The 23835-nt window shown below is 35.5% G+C and overlaps 3 protein-coding genes across 4 annotated transcripts; 1 reads left to right on the top strand and 2 right to left on the bottom strand.

The window, feature by feature from the left end:
* The first annotated feature begins 2514 nt into the window (after nucleotides 1-2514).
* On the top strand, nucleotides 2515-5624 carry LOC147282926 (uncharacterized). Its single transcript, XM_086248307.1, has 3 exons — nucleotides 2515-2799; nucleotides 3197-3831; nucleotides 4244-5624. Exons 1-3 carry the CDS (start codon nucleotides 2515-2517, stop codon nucleotides 5622-5624), a joined length of 2301 nt encoding a protein of 766 aa, XP_086104433.1.
* A 1713-nt stretch (nucleotides 5625-7337) lies between these two features.
* Nucleotides 7338-8708, bottom strand: LOC147282925 (dehydrin family protein). Its single transcript, XM_086247411.1, has 2 exons — nucleotides 8306-8708; nucleotides 7338-7538 (listed from the first exon to the last, which is right to left on the bottom strand). Exon 1 carries the CDS (start codon nucleotides 8650-8652, stop codon nucleotides 8365-8367), a length of 288 nt encoding a protein of 95 aa, XP_086103537.1. The 5' UTR covers nucleotides 8653-8708; the 3' UTR covers nucleotides 7338-7538; nucleotides 8306-8364.
* Nucleotides 8709-11017: 2309 nt separating this feature from the next.
* FIP2 (potassium channel tetramerization domain-containing protein / pentapeptide repeat-containing protein) lies at nucleotides 11018-21679 on the bottom strand. 2 transcript variants are annotated; one of them, XM_086248759.1, is made up of 11 exons: nucleotides 21522-21677; nucleotides 20719-20828; nucleotides 18710-18844; nucleotides 17587-17742; nucleotides 15882-15965; nucleotides 15564-15610; nucleotides 15405-15478; nucleotides 15125-15183; nucleotides 13808-13867; nucleotides 11686-11766; nucleotides 11018-11327 (listed from the first exon to the last, which is right to left on the bottom strand). In XM_086248759.1, exons 1-11 carry the CDS (start codon nucleotides 21565-21567, stop codon nucleotides 11274-11276), a joined length of 906 nt encoding a protein of 301 aa, XP_086104885.1. In that variant the 5' UTR covers nucleotides 21568-21677; the 3' UTR covers nucleotides 11018-11273. The 2 variants fall into 2 exon arrangements, with proteins under 2 accessions (XP_086104885.1, XP_086104886.1); XM_086248760.1 differs by lacking the exon at nucleotides 17587-17742 and having other exon boundaries at nucleotides 21522-21679.
* Nucleotides 21680-23835: the final 2156 nt, after the last annotated feature.

Below are 23835 nucleotides of genomic sequence, written 5' to 3'. Positions count from 1 at the left end.
GATTTCTGCTACCTTCCATCTGCCCTTTCCCAGCTGCATACTTTGATTTATGCCTACTTATGTAATTTAAGTTTTAAACATGAATGTAATTTGTAATTTGTAACTTAAGTTTCCATTTCCCTTTCCCTTTCTTGGTCCTATAATTTACTAATTTGTAAACCTTAAACTTTCTAGTTCTTAGTTCCTCCTTCTAATTTGTTAATTGTTAATGGGATTAACTGGTTAACATGTTAAGTGTGTGAGAAAGAGAAAGTTGGGGTTGGGGAGCGGAGACTGTTAAGTAACTTAAGTATGTTATGGTTGGATTTGTTAAGTCCGTTAGGGTATTGTGATTTATTAAGCATGCATGATGTGATGATGTGATTATGTAAATGTGTATATGTGTGGGTAATTTACTAATTTGTATGGAATTATGGATGATATGTGAAGTAGAAATATAGAATTGCCCATTAAAATGAAATTTTGAATGCATTTTTGTTGAAAAGCATTTTGGGCTTCAAAATTAATTAAGCCCAATTAAAATGGTTTCAGAAGTACCATTACCGTGCCAGTCTGCACCATATTGTACCGCACTAAAAAATGCGGTAACCGCATTCCGACAGTATGGCATTAGAGACGAAAAGAGGGGTTTCGACCCTTATCGGTCGACATGCGGTATTACAAGTTCCGTATGGTTACCGTATCGTCCCCACCCTTAGTTTAGTTCATGGAAAATTCTATTCATACACAACAATCTTTTTTTCTTACCCAACATTCTCACTACATCCAACATTCACTTTATGTTTCCTTCATTTTCTCATTATACCCAATTCACTTTCCTATTATACCCCTATGTTACTAAAATCTAGACTAACACTAAAATTTTTCTCCTTACCCAATAATTATCTCACACCAATACCCAACATCAATACCCAACCTATCCAACCAAACTCTTCCCATCGAAAATCCAAGATACACACAACCAACCCTAATCCAAGAAAATCCAAGGTAAGACAAACACTTTTTATATGTTTTTTTTTTTTTTAATTTTTTACAGATCCTTCATATTTGATGATAAATATGATATTTTTGTATGAATTTTAAGGATTGATTTGAGTTTTTCTATGGTAAATGCGAGTTATGGGTGTGATTGTCGAAGGGGTTGGTTCGGCACTGTTGTGCCGAATATGATGACAGTATCAAACACCCAATCACCGAATATATGTACTTTGTTCGGCACATCTCCACCAAATAAATTGTTTTTTGCCAAATATAACCATTCGGCTAAGGGGTTCCGAATGGAGAAGACTTATTTGGCAGGTGTCCACCGAATTAGTGTTCAATATTCGGTTGACAGTCGTCGAAAATAGTTATCGTGTTCGGTATTGGTCCAGCGAACAAAACGCGAACCATCATTTTCCTAAGACGTCATAGACATGAAAAATTGCAGAAAAATGAAAAATATATGCACACATATCTCATTTGGAGGCTCATAAGGAACAATTTCACCCTCCATTTGCCTAAAATACATTATTTTGATGTTATGGGTTCCAAAATTATTTAGAGTTTGGTGTTAATTTGAAAGTGAGGTTGAAAGTGAGTTTGAGAGTGAAAGTGAGAGAGTGAGGTTGATGAAGACTAAGGTTGTTGGGTATAGAGAGTTAGGTATAGAGAGTAAATTGAGTTTTTTTTTTAAATTATAATTTGTCCTTAATAGTAATTTCATACTGGGATATAATGGTCCATTCATGTTCAAAATTTATGTTGGGTAAAAAAAAAGATTGTAGGGTATGAATATAATTTCCCTTGGTTTATAGATTAGCTTGTTAGGCCTTCCACTATGCACCGGATTTTGTGACCCAAAAACCCATTTTGGGCCACAAATGGGTCACAACTCCTCACTACGGGCCGGAATGTGTGACCCAAAATGGGGTGTAACCCAAAGTGTAACTCAGAAGTGGGTTTCATGTGTGACCCAAATTGTGTTGTGACCCAAATCCAAAAAGCAGCCCACGTGAAGAGAGAGAGAGAGCTGCTGAGCTGAACAGGAGGTGGGGCCCGCGCCTATTGCTGCTGACGGAAGCTGCAGTTGCTGACGCGCCTGTCGGATGACGTCACGTGCTGGCTTGGTTGCAGCGCTGGGGAATTGGAAGCTTGACGCGTGGCTGGCTTCCTTCTCACCAACGGTCCAGATCGGCCGACCGTTGGTGATCAACGGCTGCTGCGTTTTGGGCTTTTTTTTTTAGATGGGCCGGGGATGGATCTAACGGCTGGGATTAATGGACCGTTGATAATCAACGGTCCAGATCGGCCTTTTCTTTTTTTTTTTAAACAAATATTTAATAAATCATTTAAAATATATATAATATCCGAAAAATTGCCAAAAAATTTCGAAAAAATTTTAAAAAATTCCCCAAACCCTCCAACAGCTATATTTTCAAGGATGTCTATATATATCACACAACACTCATATGGTTTCATCACAATTTACAACCTTTGTTTACCAAATTGATTGGAAATTTTTTTTTCTTTGTCATGGCTCCAAGAGGAAGTGCTTGGGTGGTAGCTGAAGATGAAGCCCTAGTGATGGCATACCTAGAGAGGTCTCCCGACGGTTGTCTTGGTGCCCAAATTAGAGCCGCCATGCTTTGGGAACAAATTTATGAAATTTTCAAGCGTAACATGGGGGGTGAAACAATTCGTAAGGTTGGCGGTGTTAAAGCACGATTCAAAGATATTGCGCGTGATTGCAACAAATTTTATGCTTGCTTATTGGAGGCCGAGCGAATGCGTGCAAGCGGTGCAAATGATGCCAATGTGGTAAGTTTTTATGCATTTATATATTTGCATGATTATTTTTTGTATCCTCCAATTATCAAGCATATTTATATATTTGTATAATTATTATATGTTTTGTTTATAAATGAAGCATATTTATATAATGGTATTACTATTTTATTGTTTTGTATATGTATCAAACATATTTATATATTTGTATGATTATTTTTGGTTGTGTTTATAAATGTAGCATATTTGTATAATGATATTATTATATTGTATTTCCACTATTTTGTTTATCTATCAAGCATATTTATATATTTGTATGATGTTGGTTTTTGTTTTGTTTATAAATGTAGCAAATTTACTATTTATGTAAGTTATGTTTGCATTTCCACAAGAAAATTTATATATTTTAATTTTTATTTTATTATTGTAGTTTACGCAAGCACTTGAAGGCTTTCGAAACAAGACTGGATTCAAGTTTCCATGGGTGCACATTTGGGAAAAAATAAAGGAAAGTGCAAAGTATGCTGCCGTTCATGCTCCTGTTCGGGTTAGTGATTCAGAGACCCCCGCCACCGACGATGCCGACACTCCCGCCGATGATGATCCCGAGGAGACCGATCCAGTCATACCACTTGGCGAGGACGAAAACCCACCACCATTCCAACCATGCGGTTCCTCGCGGCCAAGGCCACCAGGGAGAAACCATGCAAAACGGGCCAAGGCAGCCGAGCCCGTCCAAACTCATATGGTTGAGGCAGTAGATCATTATAATGAAAATTCAAGGATTTTCATACAAACGAGAGTTGACAGAGAGCGTGCAAGGAGTGAAAGAGACGCCGCAAAGGACGCAAGAGAAAGGATGAGGATCGAGAGGCAGCTAGAATGGGAAGAACAAAATATTATGGGCCAAGACCTCTCCAAAATGAATGATGGGCAACGGATGTATTGGGAGCAAAAGATGGCTGAAGTCATTGCAAGGAGGCAAATGCGTGCTAACCACCATTCGGAGTCCACTCCATCTGGATACTACCCGGATCTTTCCAACCTCACTCACTCAAACCAGGGGTACCCGCCTAATAATTAGAATTAGACCTTGCTCTTCAATTGTGTTTTTTAGTTTGAATGTTAATCTTGTTTTAAATTATGTTTGCTCTTTAATTGTATCCTTTAATTTGAACGTCAATCTTGTTTTAAGTCATGGTTTGCTATTTATTCAATTAATGTTTACATTTCCACCCAACATTGGATTCTCCCTTATTAACCACAGACTGATGCATGCTTTACAGTAGATAAGACTGATGCATGCTTTACAGTAGATAAGACTGATGCATGCTTTACAGTAGATAAGACTGATGCATGAAATGACTACACCATCATAAAGCAAATGAATGTGGACCATTCATTCCTTATCTCAAATGCAAGTGGTTTCAGTATAAATACCACTATATTTACCATGTTACACTCAATCTTATTTCAGGATCATTTCTCATTCCATAAACACCCAAATGAATACTTTGTATGTGTATTCATCCTCCTCCTCGTCTTCGGACTCTGATGCTGAATGGGATAGGGAAGAGGAGGGAAGGGAGATGGTGGGTAAGTTGATTGTGTCAATGGGTCATACCGTCGTCGCCGGTACACCAAGGCATGGCGGTACTTCTTCAAATCGCCGGTACACACACCGGAATCGAGAAGCCGCCCACGAACGTCTCATGGACAACTACTTCATCCCCTCGCCAATCGAGGACACCGTGACTTTCCGCAGGCGATACCGCATGCACCAACCGCTATTCAATAGAATTCTCGAAGCGGTCTGCCTCCAGGATGAGTATTTCCGGCCAACAGTTGATGCCGTCGGTAGAGTGGGTTGCACACCTCACCAAAAGGTGACTGCAGCACTGCGGGTGATGGCATATGGCATTCCATATGATTTGGTCTCAGAGTCAATGACCATTAGCCAAACCACCATACGACAATCATTCTTGAAGTTCGTGAGAGCCATCACTGACGTCTTCGGACCAGAGTATCTCCGGAGGCCTACTCCGGCCGATTTGAGGAAACTTTTGCGAAAGGGGAGCCGTAGAGGATTTCCAGGTATGATTGGTAGCTTGGATTGCATGCATTGGGTATGGCAAAATTGCCCAATGGCCGAGCAAGCTGTGTACCGTGGGCATTATCGTGTCCCAACAGTTATCCTTGAAGCCGTTGCTGGGTACGACACGTGGATATGGCATGCAAATTTTGGTATACCTGGGTCGAATAATGATATCAATGTGCTGGACTGTTCTCATCTCTTTGATGATATGATTTCCGGCCGAAACCACAGGGTGAAATTCACTGTGAATGGGATAGACTACACCATTCCATACTTTCTTGCAGATGGGATCTACCCTCAATGGTCAACTCTTATCACTACATTGCACAGTCCCGTTCTTCCCCACCATAAGTTGTTTGCCGCTAGACAGGAGGGATACAGGAAGGATGTGGAGAGGGCGTTCGGAATTTTAAAAGCCCGGTGGCAGATTATAAAACGACCTGCTCGTTATTGGCGTCCGATTGAGCTTGGGTATATCATGAAGGCGTGCATAATATTGCACAATATGATCGTGGAGGATGAGCGCCCTGAGGATGACGGTAGGGATGACCCAATAGACCCAGAAGCGAGCACTAGAATGGCAGAAGCTGAATACGAAGGTGTAGAACCATGTCCGACCGGTGCCGCTCCATCATCATTACCTGAGATGAATGTTCGGCGGAATTTGCTTAGGGACCGAAATGTCAACGAATCCCTAAAAACTAATTTGATTGAGCACATCTGGATCCGAGAGGGGAACCCACCACTTGCCCCAACATATTGACGACCTGGATCATGGTTCGTCAATATTGTTCTCATTATGATTTGTTAGGTTAATCTTCGCAGTTGATCCTGAAGTTTGTTATTTGTCTTTGTATTTGCCGTTTAAGTGTGTTTGTGTTTGTCAGTTGCAGTTTCTGAAATGAAATAAAGGCATTGATTTCTCTTACCTGACATGACATGACACAACCATCACATATAGCAAAATAATTCACTGAACCAATGACAAGACTATACACTGACTCCACACTCCATCACATGCATAACACTGTTGCTTCACATGTGAGATTCGAGTATTAAATTATCCATCAGGGAATCCAATGGGCAAGTTATGCACATTTTTTCCCTATAAATACCAAGATTTAACTATAAGGCCAACACATCCACATAACTATCATTTAGAAATGGCTTCCTCTTCCAAGCAAAGTGTCGGTGAGAGCTCCAAGCAAGGCGTTGGTGAGATCTCCAAGCAAGGCACCGGTGAGATCTCCAAACAACAGTGCGATCAAAGCTTCTGTAAGTGCCTTCCTAACTGTGCTGCACCATTGTGCGATTATTGTTTAATGATGGAGCGTGCAAAAGAACCAGACTGGAGGTGCTGCAAGTGTTCGGATGATATTTTGGTCCCTTTGTGTGCATTTTGCAAGAGATTGGAGCTCAAGGATCTAGCCAACCACCCAAATCTTCGCCACCAATGGTTGAACCACCTGCCAGAGCCCAAACCACCCGTGCCATGCACATGCGGGAAGAACCCTCCGATTCAACCATGTGATGAGTGTGAAACCGAACAGAAGATCACAGATTGGTATAATTACGTGGGTGTCAATTCTTCATCATCGGACTCCGAATAAGAAGTTCGATTCATTTTCTGTCATGTCGAATGCAGTTGTTGTTGTTGTTTTTTCTTTAAATCATCGTATTGTTCTTGTTTTTCCTTTTAGTGATCATGTTGTACTTGTTTTTCCTTTAAATCATCGTGTTGTTTTTCTTGTTTGTGGTTGTTGAAGTCCCGATGTTGTAAGGCTTATGTTGTCTAATTTATGAAATTTTCTTATTTTAAATATATTCAATATTGACCTTATTTTAAAGATCTCATTAAAATAAGATCACTAGAATCATTTTTATTATACTTTAAATTTAAAATTATCAATTAAATATCACTTAATCAATATTAGGCATATTTTAAATATGTATAAAACACTGTGACCCAAAATGGGTCACAGCACCATAAATGGGAGAATTGGGTCACAGCACTATTTGTGACCCAAAATGGGTTTTGGGTCACAAAAAATGGCTTTACCATAGTGGAAGGCCTTATGTATGTCTGCTTCTTTAGAGAGTCTTTTAACAAGATAAGCCTTATTTTGGAAATTTTTTTTTATTTTTTTAATTTTAGAATGCCCTGCTTGAGAACTTGTGTAATTCAATTTGATTTTTATTAAAATTCCTTTCATATTTCAAGGTTCAACTAGAAAATAGCAAGATGTATAATTTTTTCTGTTCAATTCAAGGGAATCAAATTAATTCTAATACTAATCTACTATCTCTTCTATCATCACCACCACTTGGATTTACTTGTTTAATTCTTTTCACTCATTCATTCTAGAAAATTGTATGAGGTTTGTTTCAATACGGAAAGCTTAGGTTGTTAGAAATATAGTATATAACATGCATCTCTTGTCAAAAAGATACATAAAACCACTTAAATATCAAGACAGAGATGGTAATCCTTATTATTATTTCATAAGAAAGGCGTTTTTACATGTAGCAAGTAACGTACAGCAACTAATTAAATACTTTTTTTTTTTTTTCTTTGCTGGGCTATGGAACAAGCCTTTTTCTTGAAATGTAAATTCTGGCTTCAACAAAAAAAAAAAAACAGGACCTGAGCAATGTTCTCATGACGCCCCCAAAACACCTGCAAGGCAAATGAAACAATGCTACCATGTTAAGTAGAGATTAACAAAGAGTACTGTCACCAATAAACAATATAAGTTGTATTTCGAAATTTGAGCCGTAATTTAAACATTATTTATCTTTTAAAAAATAACATAATAAATTAATAACACATTATTTGATAACCAAATTTAATGTCTTTAGCATTGTTTACAAAAAGGGGCACTCTAAAAGTTAACCGATTAATATGTTAATACGAATCTAACTACTCTTTTTATGTCTATCACATGAATAATTTCATAATCCAAAATATTTATTTTTTAAACCTCACTTCAAAGATTATTATTACAAAAAATTAATCAAATTAAAAATTATTTATTTATTTAATTATAATTAAATAAATAAACGAACATTATATTTTAATAAAAATATATAAATAGTTATTATTGTAGTCAAATGATTAAAAAAATTTCAATTTGAGAAATTTTTATAAAGATGATAAACAATTTAAATTATAAAATTATATAATATAATGGGTTAAAAATATATTTAATTTCATATTAACATGTTAACAAATTATCCATTTCTCAAGTATATAAATATCATATTCATCACACATCCCTTAAAAATATAAGTGTATACAAAAGTGCCCTAACCTCAAAAATTAAGATCGCAAAAAATCAACCAAATTAAAAATTGAGATTAACTTTCAGGTTTGCCAAGCACAAAAATAGGATTTATATAGAGAGAAAACATATGAAAAAGGATGAATCGATGAAACGTAGGTACCTGATTATTGAATGATTAGGCAAGAAGGCGATCATGCAGAAGAGATGGATTGGGGATGATCAGTCGCTGTCGCTGCTGCTGTCGCCGGAACCGTGGCCGTCCTTCTTCTTGTCCTTCTTCTTCTTCTTCTTCTTGCTGTCGTCCTTGTTGTCTTTGTGGTCATGATGGTCCTTGTTGTCCTTGTGTTTGTACTCATCTTCCTTCTTGTACTTGTGGTCGTCGCCGATTTTGTGCTTCTGGTCGCCGATTTTCTGCTTGTCGTGCTGCTCCTCCTCTTTCTTGCGGTCGCCGCCGCCGCCGCCGCCTATGTGCAGCTTCTCTCCGATCGTGTGGATGATTCCCGCCATTTTCACTCAATTACCTTCTTTAATTTCTCTCTTTCTCTCAAATGTGTCTCTAACAATGATCACATACATGCGTATTTATAAGGAAACAGAGGACGTTTTTTTATTTTTTTATTTTTTGTTTTTGATGTAAATTACGAAAATGCCCATACTAGTGGTAGCAATTGCCCGTTGCGATATTGAAGTAGGACCCCCACAACTTTGGATATACCCCACTCCACTCCACATTTGTCGGATGTGGGTAAGGCCATCCATCATCCTATTCTTCCTAATACGCCTATAATAAGCCTTTTCTTAATTTAGCCTATCATTCGGTCCGGGTTCATTTTTTTGTGAGTATTACTATAATGTCATTATAAATGAGTGACATGTATCTCACTATTCATAATACCTTTTTGTTATGAACAAAAATAGACTCATTCGGCTCCTATCACTCTTTTGACACTTGTGCATAAAATTATAGTTTCAAACACGCTTAAAATACTTTTTTTCAAACAAATAAACTAAATATTAGTTTAGCAATATTTCTTTCCGTGTTGTTAAAGATGTTTGAAGTTTGAATTTCCTTCTTCTCATACTAAAAAATATAAAATAAAAAAACAAAAGAAAATTTTTATATCAACAAGAAGGTAACAATTGAACCTAGGTTGTGTATGTGGAAGTTATCTATTACTGAACTATAAGTCTATAAGTCGCCATCTTAAAATATCATCTTAATTAATTATACTTGGCTTAGATAATCGGTCAATTTTCCCCACCGTCCTATCAGTTATAGATACGAGTAGAGATGATAAGGGAAAAAACTCTACTTTATGTCAATGCCTTTTAATAGTAGAGAACAACTTTTAATATAAAAAATTGCAAAGCCCTTCTAGAGCTTAAGTAGATCATGGAAATATCAGAATAGATCGAGCAAAATTGTCATAAAAAAATATACTCTAACGAAATCCATCGAAGTGGATGAACCAAAATCTATAAAGATAAAATATATTTTTCTTTTATGAACACATGGATAAGCAAGAATCAGGCATGGATTGAAGCATGGCCACGAGAAGTTGATGTGTTACTGACACTTTGCTATCAAAAAATTGGACAATGATCCTTACACAACGGTACAGATCCAATACACACCATACGAGTAGCAATGGCCCAAACAGTAAGATGCATGAATCCTCATTTATTATTTCTTTATAAATAGTTTAGAATATGTTTTTTCATTTTTCTTTCCATGTTCCAGTGCTCGACACGTGTACGGTGCACAACTTGCCGACATTGTGGAAGGCCCATCCTTTTATTTTGGTTCCTATTCCAAGAATCATTATAACATCAATGTGGGAAGCACGTTGGTCCACCGTGTCATCATCATCGTCTTGTCATCATACTTTCTGAGAAACCCTATCTTTAAAAAAATAATAAAAAACAAAGTAGATGCTTTTATCATCAATCCATAGTAACCATTTTTCATGTGGTGCTAGTTAAATTGACAATTTTTTTTTTTTTTATAGAAAATTTCATTAAATAGCCACGTTTAATACAATTCTATCTTTTTTAACCCTCTCTTCATAGCTTTATCTTTTATAATTCTTTGGCCCATTTTTAGACAAAAATACCCTTTTAATCGCCACATAGTCGACTATTTGTCAACCATCAAAATTTCAAATCTAGAACAATGAACCTAGGTTGGAATTTCAGATCCAAAACAACAAATCCAAATAGAAATTCAGATCTGGAACAACAAATCATTCTGCATAATCGATTTCTCAAATCGCCATAGACCAACCCTTGATGTCTCTTTTCTTATTTCAGGTTTGTTAGAAAAAATTAATATGGTGCATGCAACAGTGATTTTTCCATAGAAACAATTTACCCAAACCGTGTTAGATCCAATAACAGAGGGGGACGAGAAGAGAGAAAAGTGGAAGAAGTAGGAGAGAGGAAGATCGAGAAAGGAACGAGAGGGTGGTGGAGGAGGTGGCTGATTCTCCAAGGCCAGTGGTTTTCTGATTGTTGACTGGTTCAGCCACGGCAAAGAGAGCTTGAGCACCCACACAAGGAATGATTCACAGAGTAAAGAATCACCACATAAAATGATTCACAGAGAACGAGAGGGTGGTGGGATGACTATTCTCCAAGGCCAGCGGCGATGTGCGTGGCTAGGAGGGAGCATCGTCATAGGAATCGACAGGGGGTGCGAGAGAGAGAGAGAGAGAGAGAGAGAGAGAGAGAGGGTAATTTGGTCTCAAAAGTGGTCGGAGTCATAAAAAATAAAGATGGAAGGAAAGGGAAGGGTTAGAAAAAATATTGTTGTATTAAAAAGAGATATTTAATGACATTTTCCTTTTTTTTTTTTTTGGAGAGAGAAGGTAGAGGAAAAAAAGGGTAAATGTTTGACATTGATTTGAACTTTTATGAATTACAAGACATTATCAGCAAATAACTTAGACTTGTGTCCAACAATTATGTACAAGCCACATCATTTAATTACTAAGGAAGCATCAATAAAGAAATTAGACAATTATTCTCTCATAGGGATCTGGGCAGAGTGGCAGACAGAAGACAAAGGATGTGAAATAAAATAGTTTATACACACAGAAATTACAAACCTCCACATGATCTAAATAGTGTCATCTGATTGCTCCGAGCAAATTTGCACCATCAAGCTTTGCACCTTCCAAATGCTGTTCAAAACATAGGATAAGAGTTAAATCCTGAACTGCAAGCATTCAGTGACACAAGCATCAACAATCTCAACAAATGTAGCATTCTTAATGCTACATTTGATGTTAGGTAATGAACAGAAACTGCAAAAAAATTCTTTGGCCTGAAATATGACTACAATTTGAGGCAAATAAAATGAAATATTTCTTCTCTATTTATAAGCCCGGACATCCTTATTGAACTTCAAGAGAGAAAAGTAAATACCAGATTGGATAGCGAGGTTCTTTATTTTTAGTTACTTATTCAATCTATTTCTTGGTGTTGAAAACAAAAACCAGAAGAACTGTCAGAATGCTGCAAATTCTCAGCTTTCATTACCGTATCTCGAAGATTCACTTGCCGTAAATAAGCTCGTTGAAGGTTTGCATCCTTCAAATTGGTATTACTCAACTTGGCACCCTGGCAGCAAAGAGTTCACTCAAACATATAAATTAAGAATAAATTGAGAGAGAGAGATCAGATTTTTTTTTTTTTTTTTCTGTAGATTGATTTTGTGCAGACATTGTGATAAGATGAAACTACAGAGTTTTTTTCTTTAACTATTCATTTTATGCATACAAGGGGAGCAAGTGATTCTCCATAACAGCCTATAATGCCAACCTATATGATTTTCATGCATATATGACTAGAAACACTCAAAATCACATAATTAATATTTCAGGAATCATGGAGAGTTCTTTTTTCCAGAACTAAATCAAATAAAGTATAAGAAACGTGTGTCTCTGTCATCCATGGTGAGCAGCCACATACAATTATACGGAAAATATGACAGACAGATGAATACATTAACAAAAGTTGGCTCTGTAAAACTTTTATGCAGCAATAAACAAATCCTAAAGTCAAGTACAGACATATTTCAATATGTCGGTCAATTTAATTAATGTCAGGCACATAAATCCATTTTTGCAATTGAGCCATTTCTTTTTTTTTTCAATGAACTTGTCTTTCTCCACCCCTTGTACCCTCCACATTTACACTCCCTAAATTCATTTAGATCACACATCTGCTCTTGTTCATTTGTAATATATCATTGCATTTTTTTTTTTTTTTTTTTGAGAAGAAATAAACTGTTTGTTGATCAAAACTCAAAGCAATACACACAATGGACAAGATGTCCATTATTAAGATAAAAGATCAAAAAGAAAAACATAGAATTAGGCCTCATAAAGCAGAATCCATTTATCTAAGTGCTGCCCACCAATCTAAAATTATATCAAATAAATATACACCCCTGAAGTCACTAGTAACAGATGCCCAAAGGGAGGACCAAAAAACTACCCAATCCCACAATTCTTCAACATCTACTCCTCTATAATCCTCAAAAATTCTTCGATTCCTCTCCATCCAAATAACCCAAAGAATGGCCATCATTCTGCAATTCCAAAAGTAATATATCATTGCATATGACTCATTCATTAACTAAAAGTCCATCTAACTTGAAGCATCCGGGAAAAAGTCTGGCACAGCTTCTAAGTAAGAGACTATGCAACAACAAATGGTTGACTGACTGTTCCTACTCATGCAACATCAATGAAACATAAACTGTTTCCTACAGAATCTATTAAAAAAAATAATAATTTATAAAAAATATGTGGAATAGCTGCTAAGAAAGAGAGTGTGAAACAATAGAAACTGACTCTTAGCATCAATAAACAAAAAACCGTTTCCTCCCCAATGTCAAAATATTCAGAGTACGGCATTAGAGCAAAAGATGCTACTTCCCAAATGTCCTTCCATTGGCAAACACGAGGATGATCCCAAAAAGCTATATAATATATTTCACCATCAAATTTCTATTAGCTGACAGCCTGGCCTTACTCGCCTTTTCTTTTTGGTTTGACCCTCCATCAAACCTCAACCCTTATAACATGTAAAAAAGAAATAATCAAACCAAATAGGTTTTACATTTTATTTCTCAGAATTAGGACCATCCTAAATCTCATATTTCAATAAAAGTCATCCACATTTCCAACCCATACAACTAGCCTATATGCAAAACCTCATATGCGGCCTTATTAAACAACAAAGACCTCACCAAATCCAACGTAGAAAATAACTGAAGTATTTTCTTACATTGCCATCTTTTAATACCTCTCCCAACCGCCTCCAATGACCATATAGTGTAATCACCACAGCCATTTCCCCAAACCATCTATCAACACATAAATGTCTCAGACCCAGACCACCAACCTGGCAAGGAAGAACAAATTGTGTCCTAACCCTTATCTTGCCCACTCCAAGGAAAGCCTCTTTCATAGTGATTCACCACTAAGCAAGAGTCAAATTTCATCATCACACTGCCTAGACCTCCATAAGTTCAGTAGAATTTATAATTGTCACCACATTTTTTTTTTCAGACAATTCCTACTAGTATGAGTATAGTTATCAATTAACCCATCAAATTAAATTTTTTCTTTCTATTTGGCACAACCCACTTTACCTTCAAATTTGCTCCTTCCAGAATGGCTCCTTCTAAATTGGCATTTGTTAGATCAGCATTCTGGCAAATTAAGAAAAAACAAGACAGTATACTATTATATACTCCAAATACCAAATCATAAGGCAACATGCTCTCATCAGCAAATAAATGATAGAATGATAAATTGCATTGTGATCCGCAGGAAAATCAGGAAATTGTTCCTTTTTTTTTTTTTTTTTCCACATTTCATAAAGGTAAATAATTACAAAAAAAAAAAAATCTGGCAACATCATGATACAACATCTGGGCAAAAAAAAAAAAAAAAAAAACCTCATAGTACAACATATTTATATTCATAATGATTAAATGATTGAGATACATATATATACATAGCTCAGATATGTAGTAGGCTTTGAAGCTAGGATTCCTACGAAGAACTGTATTTATAGAGTGTTAAGAATATGCACATCTTTACAGAGCAGCTACCGATTCTAAAAAGGCTTTCTAGCAATTAGCTAGGGCCAAGGGATGTATTGTCATGCTGGTTGTAGTCTCAAATTAAGGGTTTGTTTGGTATCCTACTCAAAAACTGTTTTACAGGAATTTTCTCCCTTTTTTCATCTATAAATGCCATAGATGAAGCAAACAACAGTTTCCATAAAGGATACCAAAGGCACTACCAAACAGGCCCTTATAGTCATTATGATTAGAGCATGCAATCTGAAATTACGCTGCTATGGAGGGGACTGGGATGTCTTACATTGGTTTCTATATGAAATCTTTATTTAAAATCTTGAATTTACTACACTTGTTAATAACCTTGTTAAAAATCTGTTTCACGTGCCACACAAATTCTAAGCCTAATTTCTATTTTAGTTTAATTCGTAAATATCCACAACTTTATTTATTCCTTATTTTTTAACAAAATATACATACAAAAAAATCTCTAATGTTAAAAAATAAAAATAAAAAAGACAATGGTATTATATTGAAAAAAAAAAAATCAGCTTTTACAAGCTCAAACATTATTGAGAATCAATTATTAAAGGATATGCAAAAAGAGGATTAGCAGCAATACAGGCAATGGATAGAAAATAAGGCATGCAATCAACTTTGCCTTCACAAATGGAAGTAAAAATGTTAGTCAACATACTAAGTATTCAATGATGTTAGATGACTAGTTCATTGTGCTTGCACAAAGCATCTCAGACAAACAGTTACTATCTCATTAATGGATGTTCCAGAAAGTCAAAAAAAAAAAAAAAAAACACCAAAACAAAACAAACTGCTCAAAAAAAAAAGTGAGCTGTGTAATTTAGAGAATGATAAAAGCAGAACCTGCAGGTGTGCAGAACGCAGGTCTGCCTGGCAGAAGCTACTATTTATCAAGCATGCATCTGCAGAAAGACAAACACAAATGAAAGTAAAATTAATTTTGAACAGTGTTAACTATGTATGCAAGAGCGAGAGAGAGAGAGATTAACTTATCAGTATAAACAAAAACAATGAAGTTCACATCACATAAACAGAACACATGCAAAGGAATTTAAGGCAACATTAGGATGGAACTAATGAATAGAATACTAATAAAAAATTATCAGAAAGCAAAAAAGTTTGCCTTGTAGATTTGCACTCTGAAGATTAGCACCAGCCAACAAAGCTCCGCGGAGATTTGCCCCAGTAAATTCACATCTTCCTTAGGCAAGATAATTACATTATTCGGGAAACCATTAAAATATATAATCAACAGCACTACTTGGAAATTCAGATGCCTTACTCTCTCAAAGTTGCATTGTGAAAGTTGGCACCCTCAGCATCCACGTCCTGTGACAAAATATAAAAGCTTAATAGTGATATGCTGATGTTATAAACAGAAGGGGTAACCATATATGTCAAAAAAAATATAAAACAATAGAGAATCTTAACTTTGACACGAAGTATACAACAAAAATATTGGAGCATTACTCTTGATGTTAAACCAGCCCAATGTTTTTACATAGAAGATACAGCGGGTATTTGTAACAATATATAACATGCACAAATAACAGTAGTTCTTCTCAACAGACCAGCTGCACTATGTATAACTAAAACTTACCTTGAACTTGGCACTATGAAGGTTTGCACGTGAGAAGAATACATTTCTCAGACATGCATAGCTGAAGTCCACAATTGACAGATCCTGCAATTCCATTTATAAAATAAGACCACAGCATCAGAGACAGTATCAAACAGATTGTTTATCTTGCATTTTTTTACCATCCAAAAAGAAGTTCCTAAATGAAGCAAAGTAAGAAATATTAATCTCTCAAATTGGTAACATTATTGGTTAGGTTAAATTGGCTTTTCCATAGCTTCTTCAAATCAACTGTTGATAAGCTTCTGTAAAGTAATTGAATTGCTCCAGGTCCTATGTGTTGCGCAAAACATTTAGTAAATATTAAGTGTGATGATGATCTAAATGACCAGGATAGATATAATTACTGCTCCAGTTGATATGATTATTTATTATATGTCACCATCTTTAAGCTAAAATGTTGTTACCACAAAAGCATCTTTTGAATAGCACCCTAATCTGCTTCTCAAATACTTCTATCCCACAACATAAGCTTTTCTTAGAAGTGAAAGCAACTGCTTGGCATAAACCTCCACAGTTGGTTTTCTAGTGAAATAAACATAAACTGGAAAAGTTCTGGAAGTGTTCTGTTCTTTAAGTGTACCTAGTAGAATAGAACTGCACATTCAAGAGTTTATGATGTATTTTAAGTTTTTAACTAGACTTGAAAACTGTCTGATAGTGTACATATAACTTGAGTATTAGCTACATGTTTTGATATACTTTCTTGCCTGTCAACAGGAGGAATAAATTTTGCAGTACTATTAATACTTTGAATAGTGTGAGCCCGATTCAATGCTTGCTGCAATGTAGCCAATCCATACTGTGTGCCATGACCCCCAAAAAATGAACACTTTGCTCCATTAACACATCTTCTGTCTTTCATTGCACTTGCAGTGATATGTTAAGCCTGCCATTATCTTATACACCATTTCATTATGAATATTATCCCACAAAAACCTGAGCAGATGTCAGATATGGAGGGATGAAGCTTGGAGAAATTTTATAAGCATCCATATTGGTGAGCTGGAACATTGGGTGAAAACCAACATCTTGACTAAAATTACAGACTAAAGACTGTTCAAAAATGTAAGGCCGCATTACAAAATATAATGTCATGGGCCTCTCGCCTCTCCACCCATTGCCACTTGGTTTTGGGTTGGATGCTCCAATTTCTACATAAATGTGATTTTAATATTCACTTATTCTTGTTTATTAGCATTCTTAATATATTTTGAGTCAATCAGGGTTGAACTCAAGTTGATGTGTACTTGCTGCTTCAAATCATGAAATAATGGTTCCTCTTTCATTTAAATTGATAGAAAGTTCAAATAAACCTGAATTCTTACTTTAATGAGTGTAAGTGGTTTTAGCTTGCTAAAGAAAATTTTGATTCTTAATTATGGATAGAAATTGATATCTACAAATTTAAAATGTCATAAATTTTGGTAAAAAATGGTAAACTAGGTTTGAGAGATAGCATTGCAGAGGAAATTCAGATGTATGGATCTCTATAGGAGGCCTCATTCCATGCTTGTAATGCTAATGCTACATTTTCGAAACAGAAATTCACTAATTGTAATTTGCAATTAAATACGATTTTCCAAATTTCTAGAAACTGAAATCTGGAAGGCACAAGTGTACTAATGGAAGTGTTTTTTCAGAACTGAGAACCTGAGAAAATTACCAATTTCGAAAGATCAAGGCCAGAAAGATTAACACCTCGAAACCTGACTCTCTCAGACTGTATACACTTGATGATATCAGTACGTGTTAATTCTGTATCTAACTCTTCATCCTCCCTCTTCTTATTTAGAATAGCATTTATTCCATCTATCAGCCCCTGAAAATAGTTTCAAGAATTCATAACATTGATGACTGATCAAACGCAACGAGGCAGCACCCATATCTAAATATGGAGTAAAACTTCCATGTAACGGGTGTGTGCACCCATTGTCTCTCTGTTTCTCATCACATGACCTTCATGTGATGAGAGAGATAGAGAGACAATGTGAGTATACAAACGTGATAGGTAAGTTTTTCTGCTAAATATGACAGGATCAACTGGGATGGGAGAAAGGAAAGGGGGCAAAAACGCTGAACAATGTTTGAAATGTAAATTTATTAGTAGAGTGATGCATGAGGCACAGGTAGAAACTTCACTAGTTCAACATAATTAGGAATGACCAGAAAAAAAAAAAAAAAGCATAAAAAGGTTTGATTGCATTAGTATACTATAGTTTCAAAATGAATAATTATAGTACAAAATACATATAAGAACGTAATTAGAAGAATCATGACCTATCAGAAACCAAGATTAATTACATCACATGTGTATCTGAGTTCACTTGCATAAAATTTATGTAAATAAGGCCAACTGACCAGTATATAAAAAGACAACTTGGAAACCAAGACAATTGATCCCCTGGACCACACATGATTGGAAACAAGTAGCATTACCATTAAGGGCATGGAGTAAGGCCCTCTATAGAGATCCATATATCTGCATTTCCTCCACAATGCTCTCTCTCAAGCCTAGTGTACCATTTTACCAAAATTACGACATTTTTCAATCTATATCAAGAGTCAAAACTTTCTTTGACATGCTGAAACCACTTACATTCGTAAAAGTAAGCACTCAAGTTTATTTGAACCTTGAACCTTCTATCAGTTTATATGAAAAGCAACCAAAAATTAATGATTTGAAGCAGCAAGTATAAATCATCAACTAGAGTGCAACCCTGATGAACTCAAAGTATAATGAGAACACTATTAAAACAAGAATAAATGGATGTTAAAACCACACTTACAAGTAGTTGATAGTATTCTGCCTCCCTAAGAAGTTCTGAATATTTGGAATCTTTTAATGTGGGAACAACACCATCCCTTAACCAATTAAGGATGTGCCGAAAATGTTTGCCATCCCTATCAAGAAAAACATATCCCTGCAAGAATTCAAGAAGATTGGGGAACAGATTATCATTGTTCAAATTCAAAAAAAGATATTTCATCCATACGAACAAAACACAATAACAACAATGAAGGCAACAACAAGAAGGTCGTGTCCAATTATTTGGGGTCAGCTACTTGAATCCTAATCCTTCATTCTCCTCCTATCTGGGTCATGTTTTCATATAAGTCTATTACATTTTTCCATCCCATGTTATTTTTTGTCTTATCTTCTCTTAACACTACCGTCTATGTTGATTACATCATTCTTTCTAACCGCCACATATATTGGTCTTTGTTGAACATGCCCAAACCATTGTCGTTGGTTTTGTCTCATTTGTCTTCAATGGGTGCTACTTCCACCTTCTCACATATGCAATCATTCATAAGTGCATAAATGGTCATCCAATAAACAGCACCTGCGGCACTTATGCTAATTAATTTATGTTAGTGGTACCTCTGTTGACATTATAACCTTAAAACATAACATCCATGTGGGAATACCAAATTATATAAGGTTCGTTGACTTTAGGTACCAAATTTCAATAGTTTTTTAGTTTAGATACCAAAATTTAATAGCATTTTAGATTAAGTACTAGTTGAAAAGTCAAATATAATAATATAGTAAATGGTACTATAATTCACAAATATTACATCACATGCCACTATAATAAAAAAAATATGGTCAATTACAAATAAAATAATAAAAAAATATTAGGTACATTTGTGTTTGATTGCTACACAGTAAAATGACTTAGGGTTTAGCTCCCGGGTTTTGGGCAGAGACCTAAACCCTAAGCCATAAGCTCCGGAACCCTAATTCTAAACCCTAAACCTCATTTATATACCATGCACCCCATTTCTATACCCTACATCACATTTCTATACCCTAAACTAAATTAAGGGCAACATTGTAATTTTATGCTCACAAGTACAATTAGACTACATTAGCCAACTTTCAAGACAATATAAAAACCTTAAGGACAAAAATGTCAAATGGAAAGGCCCAAAACAAAGGGGCCAACATGTTTATGACATAATCTTAAAAACTACATTTAAATTTGGTAGTCCAATTGAAATATTATATAGTGTTCATGCTATTCTAAAAAATTATTAGGATTTGGTATTTAATCCTAATTTTCTAAATTATATAATGTACAATAAAAACAAACAAAAATCAGCACAACATATAATTTCGGATCAAAACTTATAACAACAACCCATACATACATAAGAATGTAACTAGGTGTGAGAACTAGAGGAACGGTCAGGCCTTCAAAGCCCAATTTTAGCTAAGCAACAATATTCGGATAGAGGCGGAAACAAAAATAGAAAAAGAAAAAAAAAAAAAGGAATAAACACATTAAGCGACATGCCACTGAAAATATTTTCCACCGAGAAACCTCGTGATTAAAAAAATGAAAACACAAATCTATGACTATATGAATTTTTTGGAAAAAAAGAAAACAAATATAGAGATAGCAAATAAAAAAATTTAACAGTCTTTAGTCTATGATTTTAGTCAAGGTGCTTGGATGTTATCAACTTATCACTGAATGTTCCAACTCACCAAAATGGATGGAGAGAAGAAGTAAATGAAGATACAAATATCTGAGAAGTTTTAGACAACAGTTCCATACGAAGAGGTGAAGTAATTAACAATCATCTACTAAACTACATCAAGAAAATATAACAAACTACTTCGCTTCATTTGATGCAGGCGTTCACCATGTAATTAAGCAATCGGATAGTATTTAATCTATATAGCCTGATTTAATAATACATTGAAATTGATCTACATCTTTTAGCCAAGTGACAATTGAAAGTGCATGGAAGACTGAAAATGTGCCACCAAAGAGGAAGTGCATACCTTTTCTGGGTCCTGACACAAATTATGGCGACCACTGAACATTGCAGCAAGCATCGAATCAGGCTCACGCTGAGTCAAAGTATCGATAGAAGTGCAGAATTTCTTTCCTCCTGTTGACAAACAAGAAAAGCATACCATATTATATAGCTAAAGCTCAAGCTTTATTCTACTAGGTAGACTATTAGACAGTTCCCAGTCCAGTTAAACTACATCACAATTTGTAACCCCCCCCCCCCCCCCCCTTTTCCCGGAATTGGTAAAAATTTGAAAATTTTAGCAAACTTAGACAGTTAAGACCTATTATTGCAAACTTGATTATACGTACACACACACACACAAACACACCTACACATACATACAAAATTGCACTCCACAAAATTTTTGACAATTTTCCCAAAATTCGACCTATTAATGCAAATAAGTTTGTTCTCTGAAAACTTCGTGTGGTTTACCCTAATTCCAACTCTTGTGCTTTGGTTGAAGAGAACCTAGGAAACATTTGCAACACTGAGACAAGCAAAGACTCTTCCGGTCAGTGGTTGCACTAATTGCCTTACATGGCCGAATTTTTTCCCAATTTCATCCCACAGAAACAAAATACTCAATTCTGTTTGCTTGTTTTGCAGGGTTTTCTCAGGAACCAAACAAAGAATTGTTGTCAGAGACAAGGGAGGAGAAAATAAAAATTTAAGGTTTCCGCTTCCTTTTGAGAGCAATCGAATCGATTTAAGAAAGAGCAAATTCACATTAAAATGGATTACAACAGAGAGAGACAGAGAGAGAGAGGGAGAGAGGGAGCCGACCGATGTTAAGGCGAATCAGAGAGGAGGAATCAGAGTCCATCGTCATTGCTGTGCGGCTCCGAGCCCTGAGCTCCAGAGAAATGAGTGAATGAGTTGGGGCTCCCAGTAATTCAAAGCCCAGCCTCGTGTATATGCTTGGCTTCCGATTTACAGTCCTCTTCCGAGTTCAAGTTCGGCCATATTTTTTTGTTTAGCTAAGCTGAAAGAGAAAAAATTAACAAAATAATTTGTTTTTTACTTTATTTAAAAAAAAAATTAAGAGTGAAAAATAAAAAGGTCTGGAATAAAGAATAAAATTTCGAATTTCGCATAAATTTTAATAAAAATTTTGATAAATTAAATTTAAATAAAAATTAGACACAAACAACGAAAATTATTATCAAAATATAAAAATTTTGAATAAAATTTTATCATATATTTATTTAATATATTATTTACTATATTGATAAAAAATATTGTAGAAATTTAATTATATAGTTAGTTTTATGTTATATAAAATGAATATAATGCGCGCTGGAGGCAAATACTGTGAAATAAAATTAGTATAATGAATAAATGGATTTAGTATATTCTTTATACTCTATAATGTATACACTAATCATATATACTCTTTGTACTCTATAATCTATATATTAAACCATATATACTCTATAATCTATATTTTATATTCTTTATAATATGATATAAGATATTAAAGTTTAAGTCCTTTAGTGTATTTTAATTATTTTTTATATAAAAATATATTAGGGTTTAAAAACAACTAAACAAAACCTCAAACTTTTTTTTTTTATTTCTAATTGTCCAAAGGCCTCAAACCTCAATCAACCCTTATCTATCTGCCATTCAGATATACTTTTACAAGTACATAGTTTCTTCTAGGTACTAAAAGCAATTTATTTCCATGATCTTTCTGCTAAATTTTTTTTGAGCATGCAGTTGTGCATTTCCTCTTGAAAAAAAATTCAATTCAATAAAGCAATTACTCTTTCCCTTTTTAAGGAACTAGAGAGATGATAATGATTCAGCACAATTTGAAAGCGACTCGTGGAGTGATGACAGTGGGAGTGATAACTTATCAAGGTCCCTTGGCAACAATTCTAGCTTGATACAAGCTTTGACCAAGAGAGTTCATTGCCAATGATCTATGGAGAGGGATAGGCTTGGATACCTTAACTTCCTAGTCGCATCTCTTCCTCCTTCCTCTTTCCTCCTTCCTCATTCTCCTCTTCCTCCCTCCCCGATCTCCCTCTCTTCCTTCTCTCCTCTCTGATCTCTTCTCCCTCTCTTGGGCCGCCAAGATCTGCCGGAGTTGGCTGGGTTTGTGCAATTAAGTGAGCGAAGATAAAGAAAGAGAAGACAAAGAGAAGCGGTGAAATAGGAAAAATTGCTGGGTTTATGCAATTAAGTGAAATTTTGAAAATTTTGGCAAATTTCGACAAGATTTCGTAAAGTTTATTTTAAGAAGACGGAGCAGGGCATTGCGGTCTTTGAGGGTGGAGTTGACGAGGTCAACAACCAATGGAGCCGAGTAAGTAAGTGTAGATGAAGAGTGGGGCACAACTGTAGATCGCTTGGAAGGAGTCATATTGATGGCAAGGCTAGTAGCTGGTCTTATAACAGAATACGTCTTAGGGAAGCTAGCCAACCCATAAAGTCAGTTTATCACCTAAATCACCGCAAGTAATGCTTCAAAGTTTTGTTTAGCACCTTTGATTGGCCATCCATTTGGGGATGGTAGGCAGAACTGTAGAGTAAAGTGGTTCCTTGCTCCATGAAGAAAGTGGAAAAAAAAAATGGCTGAGTAATATTAGGTCATACTTGCTAACAATAGACTTAGGGAGACCGTGAAGGCGATAAATTTCTTTGATGAAGATCTTAGCAACTTTAACAGAAAAATACGGGTGGGAGAGAAGGATAGAGTAGCTAGGCCTGTAAAAATGGCCTAGGCCCGATGGACCAGCCCAAACTCGACCCTTTTCTTAGGGCTATGGGCCTACCCGGCCCAATGTTTTGGGTGGGCCTAGCCTGGCCCATTGTGTCAAGGGTAGGGCTTGGGCCTTACATTTGTAGGCCTAGGACAGCTCGGCCTTGCCAAATTATTTATTAAAAATAATATTTTTTTAAAAGAAAAATTAATATTATGCATCAGTTGTAGCATTGAATTTAGGCTTATTTACATCATTGCCCCCTGTAAGATACATTTTTTTTCACTTTGCCCCCTGAAACTTAAATCATCTCAGTTTGCCACCTGAACTTCACAAAGTTATTGCAAAAGACCCTATGCCGTTAACTTTGTCAATTTTCCCGTTAAAAT

This window comes from Dryas octopetala, chromosome 6 (assembly GCF_963921425.1).
Source record: "Dryas octopetala chromosome 6, drDryOcto1.1, whole genome shotgun sequence".
In the NCBI taxonomy this organism is placed as follows: Eukaryota; Viridiplantae; Streptophyta; class Magnoliopsida; order Rosales; family Rosaceae; genus Dryas; species Dryas octopetala.
Note: the sequence above shows the minus strand (reverse complement) of the source record. Positions and strands in the feature narration are given on the sequence as shown.